The 23,381-nt window shown below is 43.9% G+C and overlaps 2 protein-coding genes across 6 annotated transcripts in view; one reads left to right on the forward strand and one right to left on the reverse strand.

Moving 5' to 3' along the window:
• LOC126185227 (carnitine O-palmitoyltransferase 1, liver isoform) overlaps positions 1–23,381 on the forward strand; it is a 249,326-nt gene that overhangs the window by 100,066 nt on the left and 125,879 nt on the right. Inside the window, exon 1 of one of the 5 annotated variants that reach the window (XM_049928111.1) lies at positions 2,176–2,291. The exons of the other annotated variants lie outside the window; for them this stretch is intronic. The gene's annotated coding sequence lies outside the window, so the exon portion shown is untranslated. Of the gene's footprint in view, positions 1–2,175; positions 2,292–23,381 lie in introns of those variants that run through there. 5 annotated transcript variants of the gene reach the window in all.
• LOC126098486 (micronuclear linker histone polyprotein-like) lies at positions 14,254–15,306 on the reverse strand. Its single transcript, XM_049910600.1, has one exon. The coding sequence runs from the start codon at positions 15,304–15,306 to the stop codon at positions 14,254–14,256; it is 1,053 nt and encodes a 350-aa protein (XP_049766557.1).

The raw sequence follows: 23,381 nt of genomic DNA on the forward strand, positions 1-23,381 counted from the left end.
TAGTGGAATCTAGCTTAGCAGAAGTGGGTCGTCACCCATAGGACTGCTCATCGATGAAGTAAAAGTGAATCATTCTGTAAACACAGTGAAGACTGACTGAATGGCTGAAGTATGAACAATCTGCAGGAGCTGCTTTGAACAAGAGAAATCGGGAATCGAGCTCGGGATTACAAAGAGTTAGTTAGGCGTTACAAAAATTTTGTGTGACGTGGAGTGAATGGGGGTGGAACATGTTTACACTAATGTGGCTGTGGATTCTTGTCTTTTTCACCATTGTGCTCAGACTTGAGAGATTGGTGGCTAAGTGGATACAGGAAGCGGCGTGTATCTTTCTGTCCAGTGGTCGAATAAGTGCTTGTCTGAGTGCAGTTATTTGTAGCAGCAGAGCTCAAACCAGTAGAGCAGGACTGTGGAGTAACATTATCTAGGGAATGAGCATCCAGATTTTATCGCCAACATATATTACCACCAAATGGCACGCGACTATTGCGCGGCTTAAGGTTTAGCTGTAAATGCCCTGTAGACTTTAAATATAATTACGTCGGTATTGCAGACAGATCTCGTTCAAAAGTACTGCAGATGTTAGATACCTTAAGAATTTGCAAACCATGTATGGAATGAACTTGGCTTAAAACTTCGAAGAGATCAACTCAAGGGCATGTCACTTATTCGCGACAAATGTCACAGATCAGATATCCCTGTTTTAACAGGGAAAGAAGATATAGCCAGCACAACTTTTTAGGTTTTTTACAGAACTTTATCGTATTTTCTAGTCTTTGTATTAATAAATTATGCTGCAGTGGCATTGCGAAATGGCCTCCTCCTACGCTAAAGTGAAAGTGTCCTATATTATGGAGATAGGACATACAGCAAATTAGCGTTATGTACAACACATTGAAGGATCTTAAGGGGCGAAATTCACCCGTTTTTACTTTCTTATTGAATTTTTCTAATCTTTGTTCATCCTTTCAAAAACTAAAATATGAATCGCTTGTATTCATTGCGACATGGAAACTTTGTTTGACTTCTTTGAAATAAGCGCTATGTTTTGGAAAACTGATTGCTGCGAAAGAAACGACTGATTGAAAAATGTACGCATGCTTTCAACAGCTTGACTGGCAGCATGCTCCTGCACTACCGAATTTCTCCAGCAGCTGTTTTGTAAATATGTAGGCATGTAGCCATATAAATTACCCCTATATTTTTATGCCTTTTGGTCTAGCGGTTCTGGCGCTGCAGTCCGGAACAGCGGGACTGCTTCGGTCGCAGGTTCGAATCCTGCCTCGGGTATGGTTGTGTGTGATGTCCTTAGGTTAGTTAGGTTTAAGTAGTTCTAAGTTCTAGGGGACTTATGACCTAAGATATTAGGTCCCATAGTGCTCAGAGCCATTTTTTTATGCCTTTATTGCAATGTGTCTCGATATTAATCGACGCACAAATCGCCCTTTAACTATGAAAAGCAGCTTTTCCTCCTCTGAGGAATTAAGATTTGCCACGACAGCAACAACAGTGTGGCACTGTTACTGTTCCTCAAAAGTTTCGGCATAGTGCAAAATATAAATAACAGATTCATACCAACGTCACATGGCTGTTTCGGTATAATGTTGTCAATATGCGCTGTTAACTATGTTCACTCTGTAGATTATTCTTACTCTATTAACAGTGCCAAATGTAGATTGTAATTAACCTTGGATGGCGTGCTAAACCGAGGTTGACTATTCGTGTTTAAACAAATTAATGGCCATAATAATGAAGGACGTTTGGCAACAGTGTTTTCTTCACTACCCGTAGGATTATGATGTTGGTTAATAGCATTACGTGGGTCCCTCATCGTCTGGACCTGAGAGAAGAGTGCAACAAGCTTCTTCGAAGGGAAGGAGAGGAACATTTAAAAGCACGGTGCATTCAGTTAAGTTTTCTTAGTTATCATGAAGTGGATCCTTATGTATTTAGGCGACTGTTCTTCGTGCGCGACCAGCTGGAAAATATCTGCCGCAGTGAAGTTTGGCGTCACAAGGTGACGTGCTTCTGAGATAGCTGCCGCCAGCTTTCCAGGACGGAACGCTGCACGCCGCACGTGGCGGCTGCGGCTAGAAAGCCGCCTATTGAGGGGAGGGGGCAGCCGGCACCGTGGTGGAGGGGGCAGAGGCACGCGAGTGGCGGTACTCCGCGCGGCGTCAGTGCGTGAGTGTCTGTGGCGCTGCGAGTGCGTGCATTGTGCGGGCCGCCAGCGGTCTGCGTCTAGGAACAGGAGCGCAGTCCAGCCCGACAGCCACCTGTTCACCTACAAAGTGAGTAGTAGCCCAGCCACCAGGCATGTGCAGGTCAGCGGGAAACGCGCCCCTGGGCTTAGGCAACCCAGACGAAGATCCGATAAACTGTATCGTCTGTCGTCGTCATACGTACCGTTCATTACTTCAAACAAGTATTACAGTTGTTCTGGACTCACTACCTTACGCTACGACGATACTGATTATGGTTTCAGTGTGATTTTGCTGTGCTAATTTAGCCCAGGAAACATTTAACAAATGTGTCGGTTTTCATGGGCCTAGGAACTTCGTGAATACTGGTGATGGTTTCAATATGATATAACTATGCTAATTTACCCTGAATACATTTATAGCAATTCACTTCCGAAACGAAACTGTGGCAAGCTGCGTACCTGTACTAGGAACTACATTGGAGGAAGACACTGAGAGTGAGCATACACAGTGTGAACACATGTCATAATTTTGAAACGTTTCGACAAGTGATGATGTGTTTATCTGCAGAAGCATTGCAGCAACCCTGGTATCACTCAACGGAACGGTGTGCTTTATCAAAACAAATTCGAAATATACTAATATTTGACAGGAAGACGTAAAGATACCAATTTGTGTTAATATCTCCGTAAGGAAAACAAATGGTCCTGTGTAAGAAGGGCAGACCACATTCCCGTCGTGTCATGTTTACATGACAGTGGAGATAAGCTATGCAGTGCCGGTTCCTTCACCTTCTCATTTAACGCCAATCCGTGTTAAGTTATTTAAAAAAGTATCGCAGCAAATATTAGGGAGCATCACGTCTCGTATCTTTTTGAAGAACAAAATATTCCTCCACTGGCGGTAATCTAGTTTCGAAATGTAACCTTTCGTAAAACACTAAATGCCTCCACTTATATGGGACGCACTGCAAGCTTTGATCCATTCGATATAATTTGGGTGTTTCCGTCAGCATTAGATAGCAACACAGTAGCAGGGTGTTTCGGGATGAATTCATAACATTCATTTGTAGAAAACTGGACATGTTTCTTGGGAGACATAGCGTAAATTTTTCTGATATTTTATATGTAGTGCTGTGCCGGAACTATCTAAGCAGTGGTCTAGATAAGTGTGCAGGACTTGCTTCGGAAGTAGGCGAATAGCGTTATGCCTCGTGGGTTCGTCTCTTCCGAGTAAAATCCCCGTATTCTCACCTTACGTTGTTTCAGCTCGTAGTGACACCAGCGCCTCCGTACCCGTAGTTACCAAGTATTCGGCCGCTTTTCAGACCTTGCTAACGTAGTGAATCGTCGCAGCGATTGCTTTTCTTCCATGAAGTGTCGTTGCCGTTCGGTGCTATCACTGGCCACTGCCCCAATTCCGTGGTTGAGATAAGCTGTGTGGATACCAGAGGGCGTACACACACACACACACACACACACACACACACACACACACACACACACACTGCGGAGTCGCGAAGCGAGCCAAATCATCACGATAACGTTTTGAAAGACTGTGTGTGGGAAAAGTGTCACATTTTTTGTGTATCTCCTCAAGATTCTACTTCAATAACTGCATCGATCTCTTTGAGTATTCAATGTCCATCCGTTTCGCTTGTAATAATCTTCCGCGTGTTCGTTTTGATATGTGTGTAACACTTGTTAGGATTTCACACCATAGAAAAGCGGCATAGAAAATAACTCGTTGATCTTGTCCACAAATGAGCGATTAAACATAATCACACTTCAGAGTAGTTGATTCTCTTCGCTAGAGAATTCGAAGTGCAGTTTGTTGTTGGTAGGTGTAAATTAAAATTTATTATAGTTCCCGCTGTTAATTCCCCCAAGACAGTTGCCTTTTCACGTGCTGTATGTGCTTATTGCATGTGTTCACTGCTCTCTCTTCTTCTTGTTCAGTTTAAAATTAGGGCTAAAGTCGCTGTATTTATGCTTCGGCGAGTAGCTTTCTATGTAGATATGCCGTAACCCAAGAGTCGAAGTCCTCCGGTCCACTCTCGGAATAGAAAACGTCTTGGCAGTGTCCACTTCCACTGTGCCACTATGCTTACATGTTGCGGCCATCGTTGCATAGCAACGCCATGCAATTTACTTCGACCACGGTTACACTTCGTGAAGGTGTGAAGGCAGCGTTCATCGATATTACAGTATGAACCTCAAAAACGGTTTCACGGCATTGCGCTTGTTGCTGAGCTAATGCGTTATTGACAGCTGTAATGAATTCCAGTTGTTTACATTACCGGGGAGGGGGGAAGAGTCACTTCTTACGTTAGTATAAAGCAAATGAATATAGCCTCGAACATGACCATGACAAGTAAGCATTGTGGTGTTCTCATCCTCTTTCGCTTGATGAGATATGTGCTTGTAAGACTTTCAGTATTATCAGTAATTGGTATACTGGCAATTAGGTAAGAATTGTGTAACTACGATGACACTGGTGTTTGCATGTCATTAAGCCTCATGACGTCTCGAGAACGATTGTACAAATCATTCTTCGTCAACCTCAAGGGTTGCCAGAGACGCCCTCCGCCAAAGTGACCTCTGTCTACGAAGAGACAAAGCAGTGAGTAGAATCACCTAACCTTCGAATCACCTTAGGTAACGAACCACAGTACCGAAACCTACCGCTCGCTTGAACTTTGTAGTTCTGTAGTGATGCCTTCGACGTGTTAAACCAAATATTTCCGCCATGGAAGAAAACAACTGTTTAATTAAGTAACAAAAGAGGAAGAGTACTCTTTAGAGTTCAAACGAAAAATATCGAAATGTAAATTTTCTTATGGGTCACGTATATCACAGTTATTGAGTTTTTCACAATATCTTTTAATTCCTTTTGCAATTATTTGTGTGATATATTTTTATTTAAATGGTGCTATAACCTTACATTTGTAGCCTTTTTTGTGTTGCAGTCAACTCCTAAGGAGCATCTCGCAAAGTATTCTTTCTTCTGCCTCTTATGCAGATAGCATCACAATTGATTTCACAAAATACTGAAAGTCGTAATTATCAGAATACTCTTTGAATGTTGATGAGTACAATAATAATGACAAGATAAGCATTTAGATCGTAATAATATCTTGGTAAGGTAAATTTTTAATGAACAAATTTACCCAGCACCGTGGGCGCTATAGATGGAGTTTGAGTAAAAATTGCATTGTAATAGAAAACGACAAAAAAAGCATGTGAACATAAGAAGGTGAAACTAACGACAGGAGTAACAAGTGAATTCGCTGAAAGAGGACATGAGGAAGGAATGGAACATGAGAGTGGCAAAAAAAAAGTAACCGAATAATGAGGAAGTCATTGTTTAATTATGTGGCATACAGGAACTAATTTATGCCACATATAGAGAAACTACTCCGATTTTAGTGATTAAGATGCAGTCTTGTGAGATAATATGCAGTTAAGTGAGTAAGAAGCTAAAATTGTGAAGGAGGTAAGTATTCTTTAATAAGGAAGAAAGTCATACAGAAGTCTTTTCCGAGATAATAGCGGCCCTTTTCCTTGAATAGATAATAGCGACTCTGTTCCTTGAATAAATAAAAATATCCTTATACAGTTTTAAAACTTTCGAGTTCAAGGCTTTTCGTGTGGTTGTGTCAGTTGCATACGTGCAGCTACTCTACGGGTTAAACATATCATAAACACTTCGCTTATGAAAATACTGTAGCTCACATAATGAAGACCTAAAAAATGTCGACTGTTGAAAAAGTTCGCGTAGTCTCACATTTTTGTGTAGTGGGAGTGGCGAGCGTCAAAAACAACATACTAAAAATGCTGAGTGCTGGGGTGTGATGTCTTATTCATATTTCCTGTAGACTAAGAGTTTTCGCGTTGCAGGGGATGGAAGAGTCGCTGACTCTTAAAAATAGTGTTTTCATGGTATAAAATTGATGTTTATTATTCAGTGAAGTGGATTAAGAAGAAACAGTGTAGATGTGTACCACATGTAAGTACAGAGAGCTGCATTAAGGGCTAAGTCGTGTTCTAGGGTTTAACAGGGTGGAAAGGCGGGGCTGGAGGTTAGAAGCATGAGGGAAGATAGGTCGCCGGATTATGATTATGCACTTCCCTCCTTCGTATGTTCGGAAAATGAAGAAGGGCAGACGATACCCCACTCTCCGTACCACGCTAAGTAAAAAGAAAGTAAGTTCAGGATATTTCACAAAGTTATATCGACCTTTCCCCAGCTCGCCTTATGAATCCCCGTCGACGCAGCGCTTAAATACTCCCGTGGTGGTGGTGGTGGTTTTTATTTTCCACGAAGTGCCTTAACACTACATTGAATATAGATATGAACTGATAACAGAGTAATACAGATGCAACAAAAACATATGCACGGAATCTACGTAAATCTCTGCACACTGTTCTACACCGCTACAGTGAACGGCAGTTGTCGCGTTCTACCCGGAAAGGCGCCTTCCCCCACCACGAGTGCAGCTCGCTTTTCAATTTAGAGGCTGACTACCCCTATATTGCCCCCAACATTACCTCTTACGTGAGTAGACAAAATAACTTCAGTGACCTGACTTGGTGTAGGGGAGACATTTCCAGCTTCCTGAGTGAGTATTTACTTGCAGTTGTTAAATGAGTTCTTATATAAAAAATCTCAACTGCTGGAGCTGTCCACTATTTGCTGAAGTAGAACCTCTCACACAAATTTTTAAGTCTCTTTGTTCGTATGTCACTATGTCTTAAAAGTTATCGTTAAATCGTGCGTGGGCATCACGACGTACTGATTATGACCGTGTAATTTGGTATACATGTTTGTCATTGAGTAACTATTGATCAAATGTAGAATTTATTTCATGCATGCCGGACATTTCATGTGGACCACAGAAACACTTTTGAACAAACTGATTAGCAAATACAGACCTTCAATGATAATTTATAGATTGGAACGTGTTTTCTGTGCGTTAAATGCGTGTGTTTCCAGCCAATTCCCGTTCCTGTGGACTGGTCGTTTTTATTTATGTAGAGAGGGAAGCCTATACCAATTTACTTTTCTTGTTTTAAAATGCATTTTGTATGTTTCAGAAGTAAATTGTAACTCCTCATGCAATACTAAAGTCGCACAGTGAATATCAAAGCTGTACGCACAGCCTTCATCAATATGGTTAGGCATACCTAGTTTGTGTGTGCCTTCGTTGCCATGGTTGCGAATTCACATTACTTCGTAGCAGTATGATTAGAAATAACGCAAATGCTGTATAAATGCTGAGACGGAGCTGCTGCCACTATCCTCAGCTGTTAGAAGACCTGTAGGTCGCGCTTACGCAGCTATGTACTCTGCTGGTCTGGGTGCAACGGCAACGGAAAAACTGGTTTGTCAAGTGGGGCATGCCAAACGGTGCACCTCCCGTGCACTAGCACTATACTCTGTTCATCATAAGAATAAACCTGATGTAAACAACCACAAACGCGATGATCGGTCATAAGCCGCAGCACACCGTAGCGTGATAATGTGCAATTCGTGGATCGCTGGTTCATGTCTAGCCAGATTCATCTTTTTTTCGTTTTATATACTTATATCTCGTAATTCAAACAGTCATCATCTTTTTTAAAGAATAGAGCCCCTCTCCTTGTTTCTAATTACATATTGCACGCGAAATTCGTGCTTTCATTTCAAATCTAAATTCTTAATTATCGAAATTTTATCAAATATTGTTAATAAAGGTTGCTTAAATTAAGAAAACATAACAATTTTATTTTTAGGGCAAAAATGATAAATAAAATGCTCTTTATTTGCAATATGTCCATTGTTTTATACCACAGATGTGGTATCACATGAACCCGAGTGGTAAGTGTCGTATAAACATGAAAAACAATCCGTTTCACAGCCTCGGGCACACCATACCCCATGCTGCATTTTTACATTTTCCATTGTACCATTACAATAATAATCCAACAAAACTGATCTGGAGCCCAGTTACCGGATTTGGCCCGACAAGTAACAAGACTGTTAAGCTTCCAGATGTACTGGAACTAACGCACGCAGCTTTTTCATACGTCGCTGTCGAACGTTGGCGGGATATAGAAAGGCATGGCGTAAAAGCAGAGGAGAAAATGCAGCGCGTGGGTGGCCTCGTGTATGCTATTGTTGATCGACTCGTTATCAACGTAGCGGATGGCAGTACCAGAACTTAAATGTATTTCACGGATTCTGATGAGGAAGCAGCTAAGAGATTGGCTGGTTCAGATGGCTCGGAGCACTATGGGACTTAACTTCTCAGGTCATCAGTCCCCTAGAACTTAGAACTAATTAAACCTAACTAACCTAAGGACATCACACACATCCATGCCCGGGGCAGGATTCGAACCTGCGACCGTAGCGGTCCCGCGGTTCCAGACTGTAGCGCCTAGAACCGCTCGGCCACTCCGGCCGGCAGCTAAGAGATTACCAGACGACTGACGGTAATTAATACCTTCAGTGACTTAAGTATTCAAAAGTACGGAGAAATCCCTGCAGTATGCTATGCATCAGAAAAATTATGCTGTGTTTAAATTAAGAATTTTCATCACTCTTTAAGTTAAGAATTTTGATCATACTTGTTTGCAACTAGAATGTGTTAGGTGAGAGCGAGAGCATTTTATGCTCTCCATCTGGCCACCTAAGAAGCGTGCTGTAGTGCTGGAGTTTTGCCGAATATTATTTCAGTCTCTTTAAAAATTAAATAACATTCGACATTTCTTCGCTCGTCTCTTTTTTACGTCTGAGCTGCACCTGCTCACATCATTGCAGGTTAGCTGCACCGGCAGGCTGGCCAGTGCTGTCAAAGATTAATGCGTCGGTAAAGCTGTTGTCCCGCATTGTCGCGCAGTCTATATGCGTGTAACACAGCAGAAAACGTAACCTTATGATCGTACTTGACTGTATTGGACACAGCTTGTCTAGAGCTCCACGTGAAACGAAATCCAACGAGATTCGAGCAAACGCGGATGAACACATGGCGTAATGTGAACATCAGGTTCATTCTTATGATGAACGGAGTGTAGCCGTGGTATTGAGACAAGGACGGCAATATGGATCGGTTTAGTGCGAGGGATCGCCCAAAGCAGAAGGCAAATTCTGCGGGTTGCCCACCTTTCCGCTCCAAGACGTCTTAGAGACACACATGAAATATGATCTGAAATCGGTGAAACAACTGCACCAGCATGACTCTTCCTTGTATGCTAGCTGTACCGCTTCAGTAGATTCCAGACATTAACACACAGAACTAAAATGTACGGCGCTTAGAATAAAAATCTCTTGCGATCGGTACGGCCTGCAGAGTTTGCCATTCACCGTATCGTATTAGAAATTGAATTTAAGAACTCAAATGGGAATCTGTTTGGAAAGGCGGCGTATTTCTCGTGAAACCTTGTTGGGAAGATTTAAAGAACCTTCTGTTGGAATGTGTGTCCGCGACAACTCCGCGCTGCTGCCTCGCGTAGGAGTCATGAGAGTAAAATAAGAGAGATTAAGGCGACTACAGAGGCGCACAGACAGTTTTTCCCACGATCGGTACGCGAATAAAAAAGGAAAGAAAATCGATAATACTGGTACGATTAACAGTGTACACTACGACCAAAAAACGACAGCCGAACAGCGACGAGCTGACGGAAGCGTGTGCATTTAAACTAAGTTGGTGCAGCTGATAAGGCTTATGCTATCAGCAGAATTACAAAACCAACAGGAAAAAATACAGAACATAAAAAAAGTAGAATAATGAAATTTCGGGAATACATTTGTCTAGGTGTCTTGGTATAGGTAACTTAAGTGATTAACATTTCGAGATCACTTATTAATGTAAGTGCGAGATAAGCCATTGCAAACGTGAAATGCTGCTACATTAATAACCGGTGTAACCGCCAGAATGGTGAATGCGAGCATGCAAACGTGTATGCATTGTGTTGTACAGGTGCCGGATGTCAGTTTATGGGATGGAATGCCATGCATATTGCACTTGGTCCGTAATTACAGGGAAGGTTAATGCCGGTGGTGGATGACGCTGGAGTTGACGTCCGATGATGTCCCATATGTGCCCCCATTGGAGACAGATCTGGTGATCGAGCAGCCCAACGTAACATGTCGACACTCTGTAAAGCATGTTGGGTTACAACAGCGTTAAGTGAGCGGGCGTTATTCTGTTTTAAGATACTGATGGAATGCGGTCCTTGATGGCAGTACAACAGATCAAATCACCAGAATGACGTAGAATTTTGCAGTCACGGTGCGTGGACTAACTACGAGAGTGCTCCTGCCGTCATACGAAATCGTACCCCAGTCCATGAATCCAGCCAGGTGCAGGTCGTGTGCGTAGCACGCAGACGGGTTGGTTGCAGGCCGTCAGCTGGCCGCCTCTTAATAAACAGACGGGCATCGCTGGCACCGAGGGACACCCAGGTTTCATCAGAAAACACAGCAGACACCCATCTTCCCTCCAATAAACTCTCGCTTGGTACCACTGAAGTCGCAAATGTCGGTGGTCTGGAATCAGTGGAATGCACGCTATAGGGCATCTGGCTCTGAGCTGTCCTTGAAGTAACCGATTTGTAACAGTTTTTGTTGTATCACTGTGGTGCCAACTGCTGCTCAAATTGCTACTGCAGACGCAGAACGATGCGCCAGAGCCATACGCCGAACACGATGGTCTTCCCTCTCGGTAGTGCCACGTGGCCATCCGAAATCCTGTCTTCTTGCGACCACTCTGCCAGCAATCATGAACAGTGGCTACATCCTGCCAAGGCTTTTTTGCGGTATCACAGAAGGAACATCCAGTTTCTCATAGCCCTATTACATGACCTCTTTCAAACTCAGTAAGGTGCTGATAATAGTCTCTTCGTCATCCTAAGGGCATTCTTGTCTAACGTTAACTCGCTACGTCCAGTCTCAAAGATAACTAACACTCTCCACCGCTACAGCGTGTATTTAAAGCAAAACTGATTTGCATCCTCATAGTGGCGCTGCTAGTGTCACTCTTATGCGACTGGTACGAAATTTGAATAGACATCATCTTTCAGATGTAGAAACACGCCTACCAAATTTCTCTTATGTCACACAACTCCTTCTTAGTGTGGGGATTTTTTGTCCAGTAGTGTATTTTAATTATTTGAGGATAATCTTTTTCAGATCAACAGTCAGACCTAAGCAAACTGTAATTTTCTATGCAATGGCTGGTTACATCCGACGAAAGTTTGATTATTAAATCAACTCTAAAAACACCGTAATGCCGTCACTTTAAGGTAAGTGCATGTAGTACTGTAAGGTGCAAATCTAAAGGTCACATGATTCAAGTTTTGCTACTGTATAGAGACATAAAAGAATTTTTTTTCAAAAAGGTATAGTACATCAGGCAGGAATGCCAGTGGAGCTCAATAGCCACAGTGTAATAGAGCAGTAGCTTGGTCGGGCGAAACCGCGCTGCTAGGTACACCCAAACACTGTCGCTTAACGGACGAACTTTCGTGTGCTCGTCGCTGATTGGCCGCCGTATTATGGCCGTAGTTCCACAACGGTGCCTTTCCGGCCTATGGTTACCAGGAAAATTTTATTTCGTTCGGCGTCCCCTACCCTACCATGACCTAAGTGTAGATGCAAGTACCGTGTCCAACTTTCTTGTAAACGAATGGAGGATTCTCAGCCAGAGCGTCCGTCAGTTCTGAGAGTGTCTGGCGTGTACATTTCCTGATCTGCGCAGCGCGGTGGTGAACTGTGGCTTTCCCCTGAGACATTCACGGGCGATGGTTCATTCGTGCATCAGGTGCAGTCACGTAAAATATTAAATTCGTATTTGTAAAATACCGAAGCATTAACGAGAGGGTCCCCGCATTGGTATAACGCACAAGTTGCAGCACTGAGCAAGCTGACATAGTGGTAAAGACGAAGATCTTAACGTTCAGTAAGACATACACAGACGGAAAAAATCCAAAAACCAAGGAGTCCTGCGAGATGAACAAAAGTTGGTGGGCGTGTTTTTACATCTGAAAGATGTCTATTCAAATTTCGTACCAGTGCCATAAGAGCAGCGCTAGTAGGGTCACCGTGAGAATGTAAATCAGGTTTGCTTTAAATACGTGCTGTAACGGTCTTGGGCGTTAGTTACCTTAGAGATTGGACGTAGTGAGTTAATGTTAGACAAGAATGCCTTTACGAAGATGAAGAGGTCATTAGCAGCACTTCACTGAGTTTGAAAGAGGTCTTGTACTAGGGATACGAGAAGCTGGATGATCCTTCCGCGATATTGCAGATACACTTGACAGGGATGTAGCCGCTGGCACTTGATTGCTGGCAGCGGTGGTCACGGGAAGATACGGCCGCAAGAAGACCGGGATCTGGACGGCTGCATGGCACTACCGAGAGGGAAGATCGTCGTGTTCGGCGTATGGCTATAGTGCATAGTACTGCTTCTGCAGCAACAATTTGAGCACCAGTTGGCATCACAGTGACACAGTAGTGCCTTTAAAATCGGGTTCTTCAAGGACAGCTCCGGGCCAGAGGCCATAAGGTGTCCATTCCTTTGACCCCAAATTACCGCCGTTTGCGACGTCTGTGGTGTCAAGCGAGAGCTCATTGCAGGGCGGAGTTTTATCTGATGCCAGTTGTGCCTCGGTGCCAGTGATGGCCGTGTGTTGGTTAGGAGGCGGACAGATCAGCACATGCAACCAACCTGTCTGACACACTGAATCCACACCTGGAGTTATGGTCTATGGTGCGATTACGCTTCACACTTTTGCGTATTCCAAGCACTCTGACTGCAAATTTGGCGTCAGTCTGGTGATTCGACCAGTTGTGCTGCCATTCATGAACAGCATTCTAGTGGGTGTTTGCCAATGAGATGACGCTCACCCACGTACCGCTGTTGTAACCCAACATGTTCTACGGAGTGTCGTCGACATGTTGCCTTCGCTTGCTCGATCACCAGATCTGCCTCCAGTGGAGCGTGTATGGGACGTCTTCCACGCCAGCATTAACCGTCTCTGTATTGACCGACCAAGTGCAACAGGTATGGAAATCAAAAGAATGTTGAAATGTGTGTGAAATCTTATGGGACTTAACTGCTAAGGTCATCAGTCCCTAAGCTTACACACTACTTTAACCTAAATTAGCCGGCTGGTGTGGCCGTGCGGTTCTAGGCGCTTCAGTCTGGAACCGCGTGACCCCTACGGTCGCAGGTTCGACTCCTGTCTCGAGCATGGATGTGTGTGATGTCCTTAGGTTGGTTAGGTTTATGTAGTTCTAAGTTCTAGAGGACTGATGACCACGCATGTTAAGTCCCATAGTGCTCAGAGCCATTTTTTTAACCTAAATTATCCTAAGGACAAACACACACCCCCATGCCCGAGGGAGGACTCGAACCTCCGTCGGGACTACCCGCACAATCCATGACTGCAGCGCCTTAGACCGCTCGACTAATCCCGCGCATGGAAATTCATCCCACAAACTGACATCCGGCACTTACATGATACAATTGTGTGCTTGCATACAACTTTCTGTCGGTTACACTGGTTATTGATGTACCAGAATTTCACATTTGCAATGAGTCTTCCCAACCTTACATTAACTTTTGGACTTGCAACTTTATCACTTAAATACGTTACCTAGACAAATGTAGTCCCGAAATTTCATGACCTTACATCAATTATTTCACGATGGTGGGATTTCTCCCCATGTTTAGATCCCTGTCAATGCATTCATATTCAGGTTTGCGGTTTCCATGAATCGATTCACGCGAAAGCTTGAAAATTTGCTTCGATCTGAACATAAAAAAGTCCTTCCCCATTTCTGATTAATCGAGGAAGTGCTTCACCTATCCTTCTCCCACTTACAGTAATAATCTGGAAGAACTAGAAAAGTTATTCTTTGAACATGTTTGTCCGCATGTATACATTTCGCCTACGGAAGTGCGCAGTCATTCAGTCGGTCAGTCACTTCCTCTAAGTAACGTCTGTGAATGAGACAGAGTGTGAGCCAAACGAAACTGGCACCGCTTTAGCTCCCCATGCCGCCGTCCCTAGAGGTCGTTCGCTGCCGGCCTCCTTGGCGTTCTCAGCGCTTCCTGCATCGCTGAGGACAGCGGGTTATTGCTCTCTGCCGCCCGCGCTGCCAGCGCAACTGCTGGAGTCGTCTTCTTGTCTTTCGTCGTCTTCTTGTCTTTCGTCGTCTTCTTGTCTTTCGTCGTCTTCTTGTCTTTCGTCGTCTTCTTGTCTTTCGTCGTCTTCTTGTCTTTCGTCGTCTTCTTGTCTTTCGTCGTCTTCTTGTCTTTCGTCGTCTTCTTGTCTTTCGTCGTCTTCTTGTCTTTCGTCGTCTTCTTGTCTTTCGTCGTCTTCTTGTCTTTCGTCGTCTTCTTGTCTTTCGTCGTCTTCTTGTCTTTCGTCGTCTTCTTGTCTTTCGTCGTCTTCTTGTCTTTCGTCGTCTTCTTGTCTTTCGTCGTCTTCTTGTCTTTCGTCGTCTTCTTGTCTTTCGTCGTCTTCTTGCCTTTCGTCGTCTTCTTGCCTTTCGTCGTCTTCTTGCCTTTCGTCGTCTTCTTGCCTTTCGTCGTCTTCTTGCCTTTCGTCGTCTTCTTGCCTTTCGTCGTCTTCTTGCCTTTCGTCGTCTTCTTGCCTTTCGTCGTCTTCTTGCCTTTCGTCGTCTTCTTGCCTTTCGTCGTCTTCTTGCCTTTCGTCGTCTTCTTGCCTTTCGTCGTCTTCTTGCCTTTCGTCGTCTTCTTGCCTTTCGTCGTCTTCTTGCCTTTCGTCGTCTTCTTGCCTTTCGTCGTCTTCTTGCCTTTCGTCGTCTTCTTGCCTTTCGTCGTCTTCTTGCCTTTCGTCGTCTTCTTGCCTTTCGTCGTCTTCTTGCCTTTCGTCGTCTTCTTGCCTTTCGTCGTCTTCTTGCCTTTCGTCGTCTTCTTGCCTTTCGTCGTCTTCTTGCCTTTCGTCGTCTTCTTGCCTTTCGTCGTCTTCTTGCCTTTCGTCGTCTTCTTGCCTTTCGTCGTCTTCTTGCCTTTCGTCGTCTTCTTGCCTGTCAACGAGGCAGCCGTGTGATTAGAAAAGTCCGTAGAAAATTGAACGAGTCTTAAACCATACATGATGGCGAATACCTCATAAGAATAATTGTACAGCTATTTTCAGTATTCAGTAGTTGACCATATAGATGTTCGGTATTTCCGAAATAATAAATGGATACTACCATCATACAGCATAAACAGATCGCCTATTTCTTGAGCAGCGGAAACCGAATATGCAAATTAACAGTGAAATAAGAACAGCACATTTACAAATCTGTATCCACATTTACAAATCTGCCCGCGAAAGGCAAAGGTCCTGAGTTCGAGTCTCGGTCCGGCACACAGTTTTAATCTGCCAGGAAGTTTCATATCAGCGCACATTCCGCTGCAGAGTGAAAATCTCATTCTGCAAATATTGTTTATGGATTCTTCTGTCACTTGTTGATGGAACAACTAATTGCACTGAGGTGGCAAGTCACAGGATACCTCCTAGTATCTTGTCGGAACTCCTTTCGCCCAGCGTAGTGCAGATCTCGACGTAGCATGGACTCAACAAGTCGGAAGCTCCCTGCAGAAATATCGAGGCATGCTGCTTGTACTGCCGTCCATAATAGCGAAAGTCTTGCCGATGCAGAATGTTTTGCACGAACTGGCCTCTCCATTACGTCCCTCAAAAGTTCGATATGATTCATGTTGGACCATCTGAGTGGCCAAATCGTTCACTCGAATTGTCCAGAATGTACTTCAAACAATCGCGAACAATTGTGACCCGGTGACGTGGCATCGTTGTAAGGGAACATGAAGTCCATGAATGGCTGCAAATGATCTTCAAGTAGCCGAACATAACCATTTCCAGTCAATGATCTTTCTCTTGCACCAGTGGGCCCAGTCCATTCCATGTAAACACAGCCTACACCGTTATGGAGCCACTACCAGCTTGCACAGTGCCTTGTCGGCTACTTGAGACCGTAGCTTCGTGGATTCAGCGCCACACTAGAACGCTACCATCAGTACTATATTCGGGACTCATTTGACAAGGCCGCGGCTTTCCAGTCATCCAGCCGATATGGTCACGAGCCCAGGACAAGCGCTGCAGACGTCGTACTGTTAGCAAAGGCACTCCCGCCGATCGTCTGCTGCTATAGCCAGATTTCGCTGCACTGTTCTAACAGATACGTTCGTTGTACGTCCCACATTAATTTCTGTGGTTATTTCGCGCAGTGTTCGTTGTCTTGTCGGTTAACACTGACAACTCCACGCAGACGCCGCTGCTATCTATAGTAGGTGAAGGCGGTCGTCCATTGCATTGTCGGTGGTGATAGGTAATGCCTGAAATTTGGTATTCGCGGCACACACTTGACACTGTGGATCGGGGAATATTGAATTCCCCAACGATTTCCGGAATAGAATGTCCCATTCGTCTAGCTCCAACCACCATTCCGCGTTCAAAGTCTGTTAATTCCCGACGTGCGGCCATAATCACGCAGTAAATCTTTTCACATAATCACCCCAGTACAAATGACAACTCCGCCAACGCACTGTCATTTTATACCTTGTGTATACGATACTAGCGCTGTGTGTATCTTTGCATATCGCTATCCATGCCTTTTGTCACTTCAGTGTGTTTTTAGAAGAAAGCATTTCTTTTGGGAAGAAATTTGACCTAAATTATGTGTTTCCCTTTTTCAAATGAAGCATGTGTCGAACAAACTGGATGCTTCATACTCAGTTGGCTTCATGTTTTTAATGGCAGTATAATGTCGAAAACTGCAGATAAAATTTAGTATTGCGGTCATTGTCGCATGACTGTGTCAAATGATTACCGACGAAAGTCGAACCTCACAGACTGGATTCTGATGTTGTCTTAAATGAAGCCTATACCGGCGGTAACTGAAAACTATAAGAGGGAAGCTACTTGCGAACGGACCATCGAAACGACATTTTAGTGATGCAACTCCACGTGCCCGTCTCCGTGGACAGTAAGATCAGTAGCACTGGGTTGCGGATTGGTGGGGAGTGAGTGTATCCTCGGCTGGAACGTCAGCCGACGCCTGCGCATAGCAGGCGGCGCCTGAGCACTGGGTCACGCTTCGCGACTAACGAGGGGCAACTTCCGAGCCAGCACGTGCGGGGCGCTTCTCCACAGCAGTATGAAGCTTATTCGTCCCACATGAGGTTCCCTCTTGTTCATCTCACAACTAGCACAACATACTGCGGACAAAACTCCAAATAACGGTTCTTTTGTCGCATAATCAGAGAAGGAATGGAGCTCCGGTGAGTACCCGGGCAGACATCCATGAGACAGGCAAAATCGCGTCGTCCTCCAACGAGATTTGACCTAACTGTAGAGCCAAAACCTCATGCCTCGATGGACGCAGGCAACGAACAGGGTCGGTGAAACCGAACTTCCGTCTGTGGTATTCGTTCTTCCGGGCACTGATAGGAAGGGTCATTGACCTCACTGCGTATAGGGGCATTGCCCTCTGACATAGTATTTTGTTGTCTAGCTAGAGCATAGGTCTGTGGTGGGACAACACACCTTAACTGAGTGTGTTGTATATTCTGATGAGAGGCCAGCAGTATATTTGAGAGGCTCTTAAAATATGTGAATTTTATGTGCTCTAAAGTAATCTATTTATTTGAGGAAGTTGATATTAGTTCAGTGACCACAATTTTCTTGTCTTATTTTACCTAAAACTTTAAGGACTGACATTGTTCAAGATTTAGTGCGCACACGTTGTGCTTACTAGCAGAAACGTGTAGATTTTTATAGTTTAACCGCACTTGTGTCAAGTTATTTTGGGTGGACGCTAAATACTAAGATATCGAGAACTGAAAAAAAAAAAAAATTATCACCACCACCACTGCCTCACTACCGAAATTGCGAATGAACCTGACATGCAGTAAACAGTGCCCTAACAAAGAAATCTTTCAATGAACTGAATCGTGGCAAATTTGTGCAGCTTCATAATTAATAAAGTTATGTAACTCATACAACCTATATGATGTAACCTTTTCCAGATAAAAGCCCGTTTTAAAGACAATTCTCTTAACAACACTTGCCGAGATTACTAGTTAATTACTTATAGACATATGGGAGGATCAGTTTGAACAGATGCACTTTTTAATCCCAAGTTATCCTTGTAGTGTAAAAGGATATTATCTTTTAACGGATGTGTGTGTTTTGGATATCATATTAAACTGAAACAAATGACCTAAAAACCCCAACAAAACATTGTCTAGCTGACAGTAAATTGAAAAGGAATGAGTCGAAAAGTAATTGATTTTCTGAGAAGTAATCTGCATATACTTTAAACCTTTTGTCTCAGTGGATGATATAAATACTTTTCTTTATGAGGCTTATGGAACCACAGTAAACTGTGCGCATTTACGTGGTACAGTCTCGTTCTTTCCGAAATTATCCCTACTGCTGTATCTCTCAAGATCATACAAAATGTGTTCGCAGAATGTGAAGCTTCATTTGCAGGACGGTGGAAAAGTGTAGCTCCAATAAGTGAAGCATATTCGACGCCATTTACGAGACGTTTGAGTAGATTTTTATCAGCCAGAAAATAAAGTAGCAGGACGTCACCCCTTGGAGTTCAACACACGCTGTTCAGTCCTGTTGTTTCGTTGTTCCATTTCCGTCTTGGTGAGTTGTAAAAGTGCGTTTGTGCTTTGTTTTTCATTGAAATTATAGAATTGCGGCTGAATACTATTTTTGTTCCATCATCATAAACGGTAACAGACCAAACTTTGTCCTAAGAGACGGCGCATTCGGAATTCAGCTTATCATCTTCCTTCAGCAATGCACTCGCTTCTTCATTCAAGCGGCTACGTCGGTGCCTTCGCTATACTAAGAAGAGAGTCCAATTGCTGATTCTCAAAACGCCACAGTGTAACGGGTTTCCTGTGCTATGCAAGTTGCTTTGTGAGCACTGCCCCTGCATTGCACGTTTCTGTATTGATCTTCTTGTATGCTGATGCACGGTCACTACATGCCTGAGGCATCCTATTTTTGTGAAATACTACATTTCATTTAGTACCTCCATAGCTCTTCTGTGTCTCTATGGTAGATTGTACGTAGGTAATTGATCCACTATACATTGACCGAGTTGTTAAGAGCAGGTACCCTACTACCGAATACTCTTCTTTCTCGCGTAGGCAAATCCCCATTGTTTGCTTTCGACTTGCGTGTCACTGTCTAAAGTCTTCTTTTGCATTTTCTAGTTCTTGTAATGTTTCTCATTCTCGACTTTATTCGCGCCTACTGTAAATCTTTTTGTCCGATTTGCTTTTGTATCAGTTGCTCCCAAAAACTGTGTTCATTTCAACTTTTCGGCTTGTATCTGACTTCTTCCATCAATCGAATATATCTATCTTCTTTATGCTTCCACTGTCATTTGGTCCAAACATTCCATCAAAATCTTCACTATTGTGTTTTGATTTCGTTGCGACTTTTCTCGCTGCTGATTGCCTGTGTAAATATCATGACGAACGAGCTGTGGTACTTTCATTAACATCCACAATGAGATATGTAGTATCGTTGCCACAGATACTACTACAACGCCACGCCAGCACAAGGTTGGTAGCCCGTCGTCTGCCGAGCACAGCGCTCTCTAGCGGGCTGTGCAGTTCGACGGATCTGGAGTGTACCTCGTTCTCTTCTTAATTGATTTCAACCTAGGCAGACGCACTTTCATAATCGGCCCTCAGCCAGTTCTGTAATGTTTGCATTGATTCTCTGAGGAGGGCCCATCAGGCTTAGTCCCTGAGAATATGTTGTATTAGTTCATGGTATTCCATGTTACGAGATTGTCAGTTCATAGCTGCTGCTGCAGTCCTACGAACTACTGAAGATTAGTAATTTCGTTGTACTATGTGTTTCTTGAATAATAATCCTTCTCTCTAACAGTGTGCCGTACAGCATATTATTGCGTTCTGGACTCCTTCAGCTCGTATCAACTTGGCCTCCTACTTATTTGCATTTAGTAACGAGCTGAAAACACCCACGCGTTTTGTGCCTCTAAACAGTGAGACAATAAGATATCCTGTGCAGAGTGTGTTGCGTGACTTTGAAGAAGTGAAGCAAACTACCCCCTCCTTGTGACAGACAGCCAGTCGACAAAAGAAATTTCAGCTACCACCTGTCCACTTCTGCCGCTTTCAGTGGGAAGAGAAAAGGATGCGGGACTGGTAAAAAAAGAAAAAAAAATCAGTGATGGGTGTCACAGTAGAGAATCGAGGGGTGGTGGGAGGGGGAGAGGAGGTAGCACTTCGCTTATGAATGGTCACCAATCAGACATCCTGTTGCGCCAGAAGCATCGTCATCAACAAGGGGTGACAACATTTACACCAGCGTCACTAGAATTTTCAAGAAAACTTCACCAACGTAAATAATTTTGCCCCCCCCCCCCCTTTCCCGCCCCTTTGTAATTTTTCGTGGGATCATCTGTCCCCTACTGCGGACATCCACGAGTCCGATCCTGTGCCAAACTCTTCATCTCAGGGCAGTAGTTACTCGATGTCCTCAGTTAATTGTTGGATATGTTCCAATCTCTGTTTTCTTCTGCAGTTTTTAAAGTCCACAGCTCCTCAAGTACCTTGCAAGTTGCTCTCATGCCCTGTCATCCTGCCCCTTCTTCTGTTTATTGTTTTCTACACGTTCCTTCCTTTCCAATTCTCGGAGAACCTTCTCACTTTTTATCTTACCAATCCACTTAAATTTCACCATCCTTTTATAATAGCACATCTCAAACGCTTCAGTTCCGTAATTTACCGATTTTCGTTCTGCCTATGATTCTCGTAAGTGCAGATGTACCAGTCTCAGAAATAACTTTATGAAATTAATACCTCTGTTTGATACTACGTTAGTCTGCTTATTATGTGCTCGTTGCCTCGTACATCATGTGTTATTTTCTTTCAAGATAACAGAATCCCTTCACTTCGTCCACTAAGTGCTTCCTAAGTCTGATGTCAAGTTGATATCATTGATATCCTTTGAACCTCAATTTTAATTCCACTGCTGACACTTTCTTCAATTTCCTTCATTGTTTCTTTGGTGTACAGGTTTGTGAATGGCAGAGAAGAAAGACTTCACTATTGTCTTGACCCATTTTAATCCGAGCACTTCTCTCTTGGTCTTTTATTCTCATCCTCCTCTGCTTGTTGGTGTACATGCTGTACGACTGTACTGCCCGTCTTTCCCGTAAACCAATTTTGCTGAGGATTTCAAACTGTTTGCACCATTTTACATTTGCGAAAGCTATTTCAACTCGACGAATTCTATGACAGTGACCTAATTTTTGTAGGGTTTGCTCTACTATCAACCGAACGTTCAGAACACATCTCTAGTGCCGTTACCTTTTACAAAACCAAACTGATCGTCATTTAACAGACGCTATTTTTTCCAGTTTTCTCAGGTTGATTGTATAGTAGCTCAGGCTTTTATTTGCCCTTGCTGTATTCGGTATTATGTGGATGATATTCCCCTGAAAGTTCGATGATGCGTATTGAGTGTCACACGTTCTACACAATAACTTGAATAATCGTTTGGATGCTATTTTCTCTATGATTTTAGGAATGCTGTATATTCCTTCTGCCTTTTCGATCATAAGTCTTCCAAAGCTCTGTCAAACTCAGATTCTATTGCTTGATCCTCTATGTCCTACAAATTGACATACATTTCTTCTTCTATTGCGTCAGCAGATAGTCTTTCTCCTCATATAGGTCCTCAGCGGACACTTTCCATCTTTCCACTCCGTCCCCTGCGTTTATTGACGTAATTTCTTGTGTATTCTTGGTGTTGACGTCTTTGCTTTATATATGAGCGAGGTTTCTACGGCTGCCGCCGCCTCTCGCATCCCAATATCCATCGTTCACGGTCATTCCAGTCTGCTTCATTAAGACCTTTCGTCGCCGTTGCTTCGTTGACGTCACTTATTTGTTACATAGTTTAATTCTTAATTTCTTTGCTTGTTTTTGGTACTTGCATTGTTTAATTCATAAAATTCGGGCGTATTATAGTATTTGAGAGTTGTAGCATCGCGTTTTAGTACCTGAATAGTGTTAATTCGCGTAGTCGTCTGTCTTCTGTTTTTGTTTTGAACGGGCAGTGTCGGTTGGTCACAGCCAGTGTGCTCCCTGCCGCCGTTGGATAAGCTGCTGCCAGCAGAAAGTCGTATACTCCTAGCTCACTTATTTGTTACATAGTTTAATTCTTAATTTCTTTGCGTGTTTTTGGTACTTGCATTGTTTAATTCATAAATTTCGGGCGTATTATAGTATTTGAGAGTTATAGCATCGCGTTTTAGTACCTGAATAGTGTAAAATAGCGTAGTCTCCTGCCGCCGCCGAGCAGTGTGTCAGCAGTGTGCAAGTAGCAGCATTACTGCATTTACTAGGCAATCTTGTATTTTAATAACCGTTTAAATTTTGTGTCGAATTGTTTGTGCTCTCTGTATATTAGTTCAGACGTTCTTTGCACAACAGTTTTTAGCATGGATAGGGACTGCAACTGCTATGTTCGGATGCAGGCTGAGTTGGCATCCCTTCGCTCCCAGCTTCAGGCAGTGTTGGCTTCAGTCACACAGCTTGAGGCTGTTGCCAATGGGCATCACTGTGGGGGTCCGGATGGGGGTTTGTCGGGGACGGCCAGCTCGTCCCACGCATCCCCCGATCGGACTACGACTGTGCCTGCCCAGGATACTGCCCACATTGAGGCTGATCCCTCACCTGTGGTAGAGTGGGAGGTCGTCTCGAGGTGTGGCAGGGGGCGAAAGACATTCCAGATGGCTGAACGGAAGGCCTCTCCAGTTTGTCTGACGAACCGGTTCCAAGCTCTGTGTCAGGCTGATACTGATCTTCGGCCGGACATGGCTGTTTGTCCTGTTCCAGAGGTTGCCCCTCAGTCTTCAAGATCCGGGCAGTCGCAGAGGGTGGGCTTACTGGTAGTTGGGAGCTCCAACGTCAGGCGCGTAATGGGGTTCCTTAAGGATATGGCGGCAAGAGAGGGGAAGAAAACCAATGTGCACTCCGTGTACATACCGGGGGGAGTCATTCCAGATGTGGAAAGGGTCCTTCCAGATAACATGAAGGGTACAGGGTGCACCCATCTGCAGGTGGTCGCTCATGTCGGCACCAATGATGTGTATCGC

This window comes from Schistocerca cancellata, chromosome 1, assembly GCF_023864275.1.
Source record: "Schistocerca cancellata isolate TAMUIC-IGC-003103 chromosome 1, iqSchCanc2.1, whole genome shotgun sequence".
NCBI classification, from domain to species: domain Eukaryota; kingdom Metazoa; phylum Arthropoda; class Insecta; order Orthoptera; family Acrididae; genus Schistocerca; species Schistocerca cancellata.

Bases quoted from the DNA above. Each gene is read 5' to 3' on its own strand.
- LOC126098486 (XM_049910600.1), bottom strand. From the start codon at position 15,306: ATGTATGGTTTAAGACTCGTTCAATTTTCTACGGACTTTTCTAATCAC.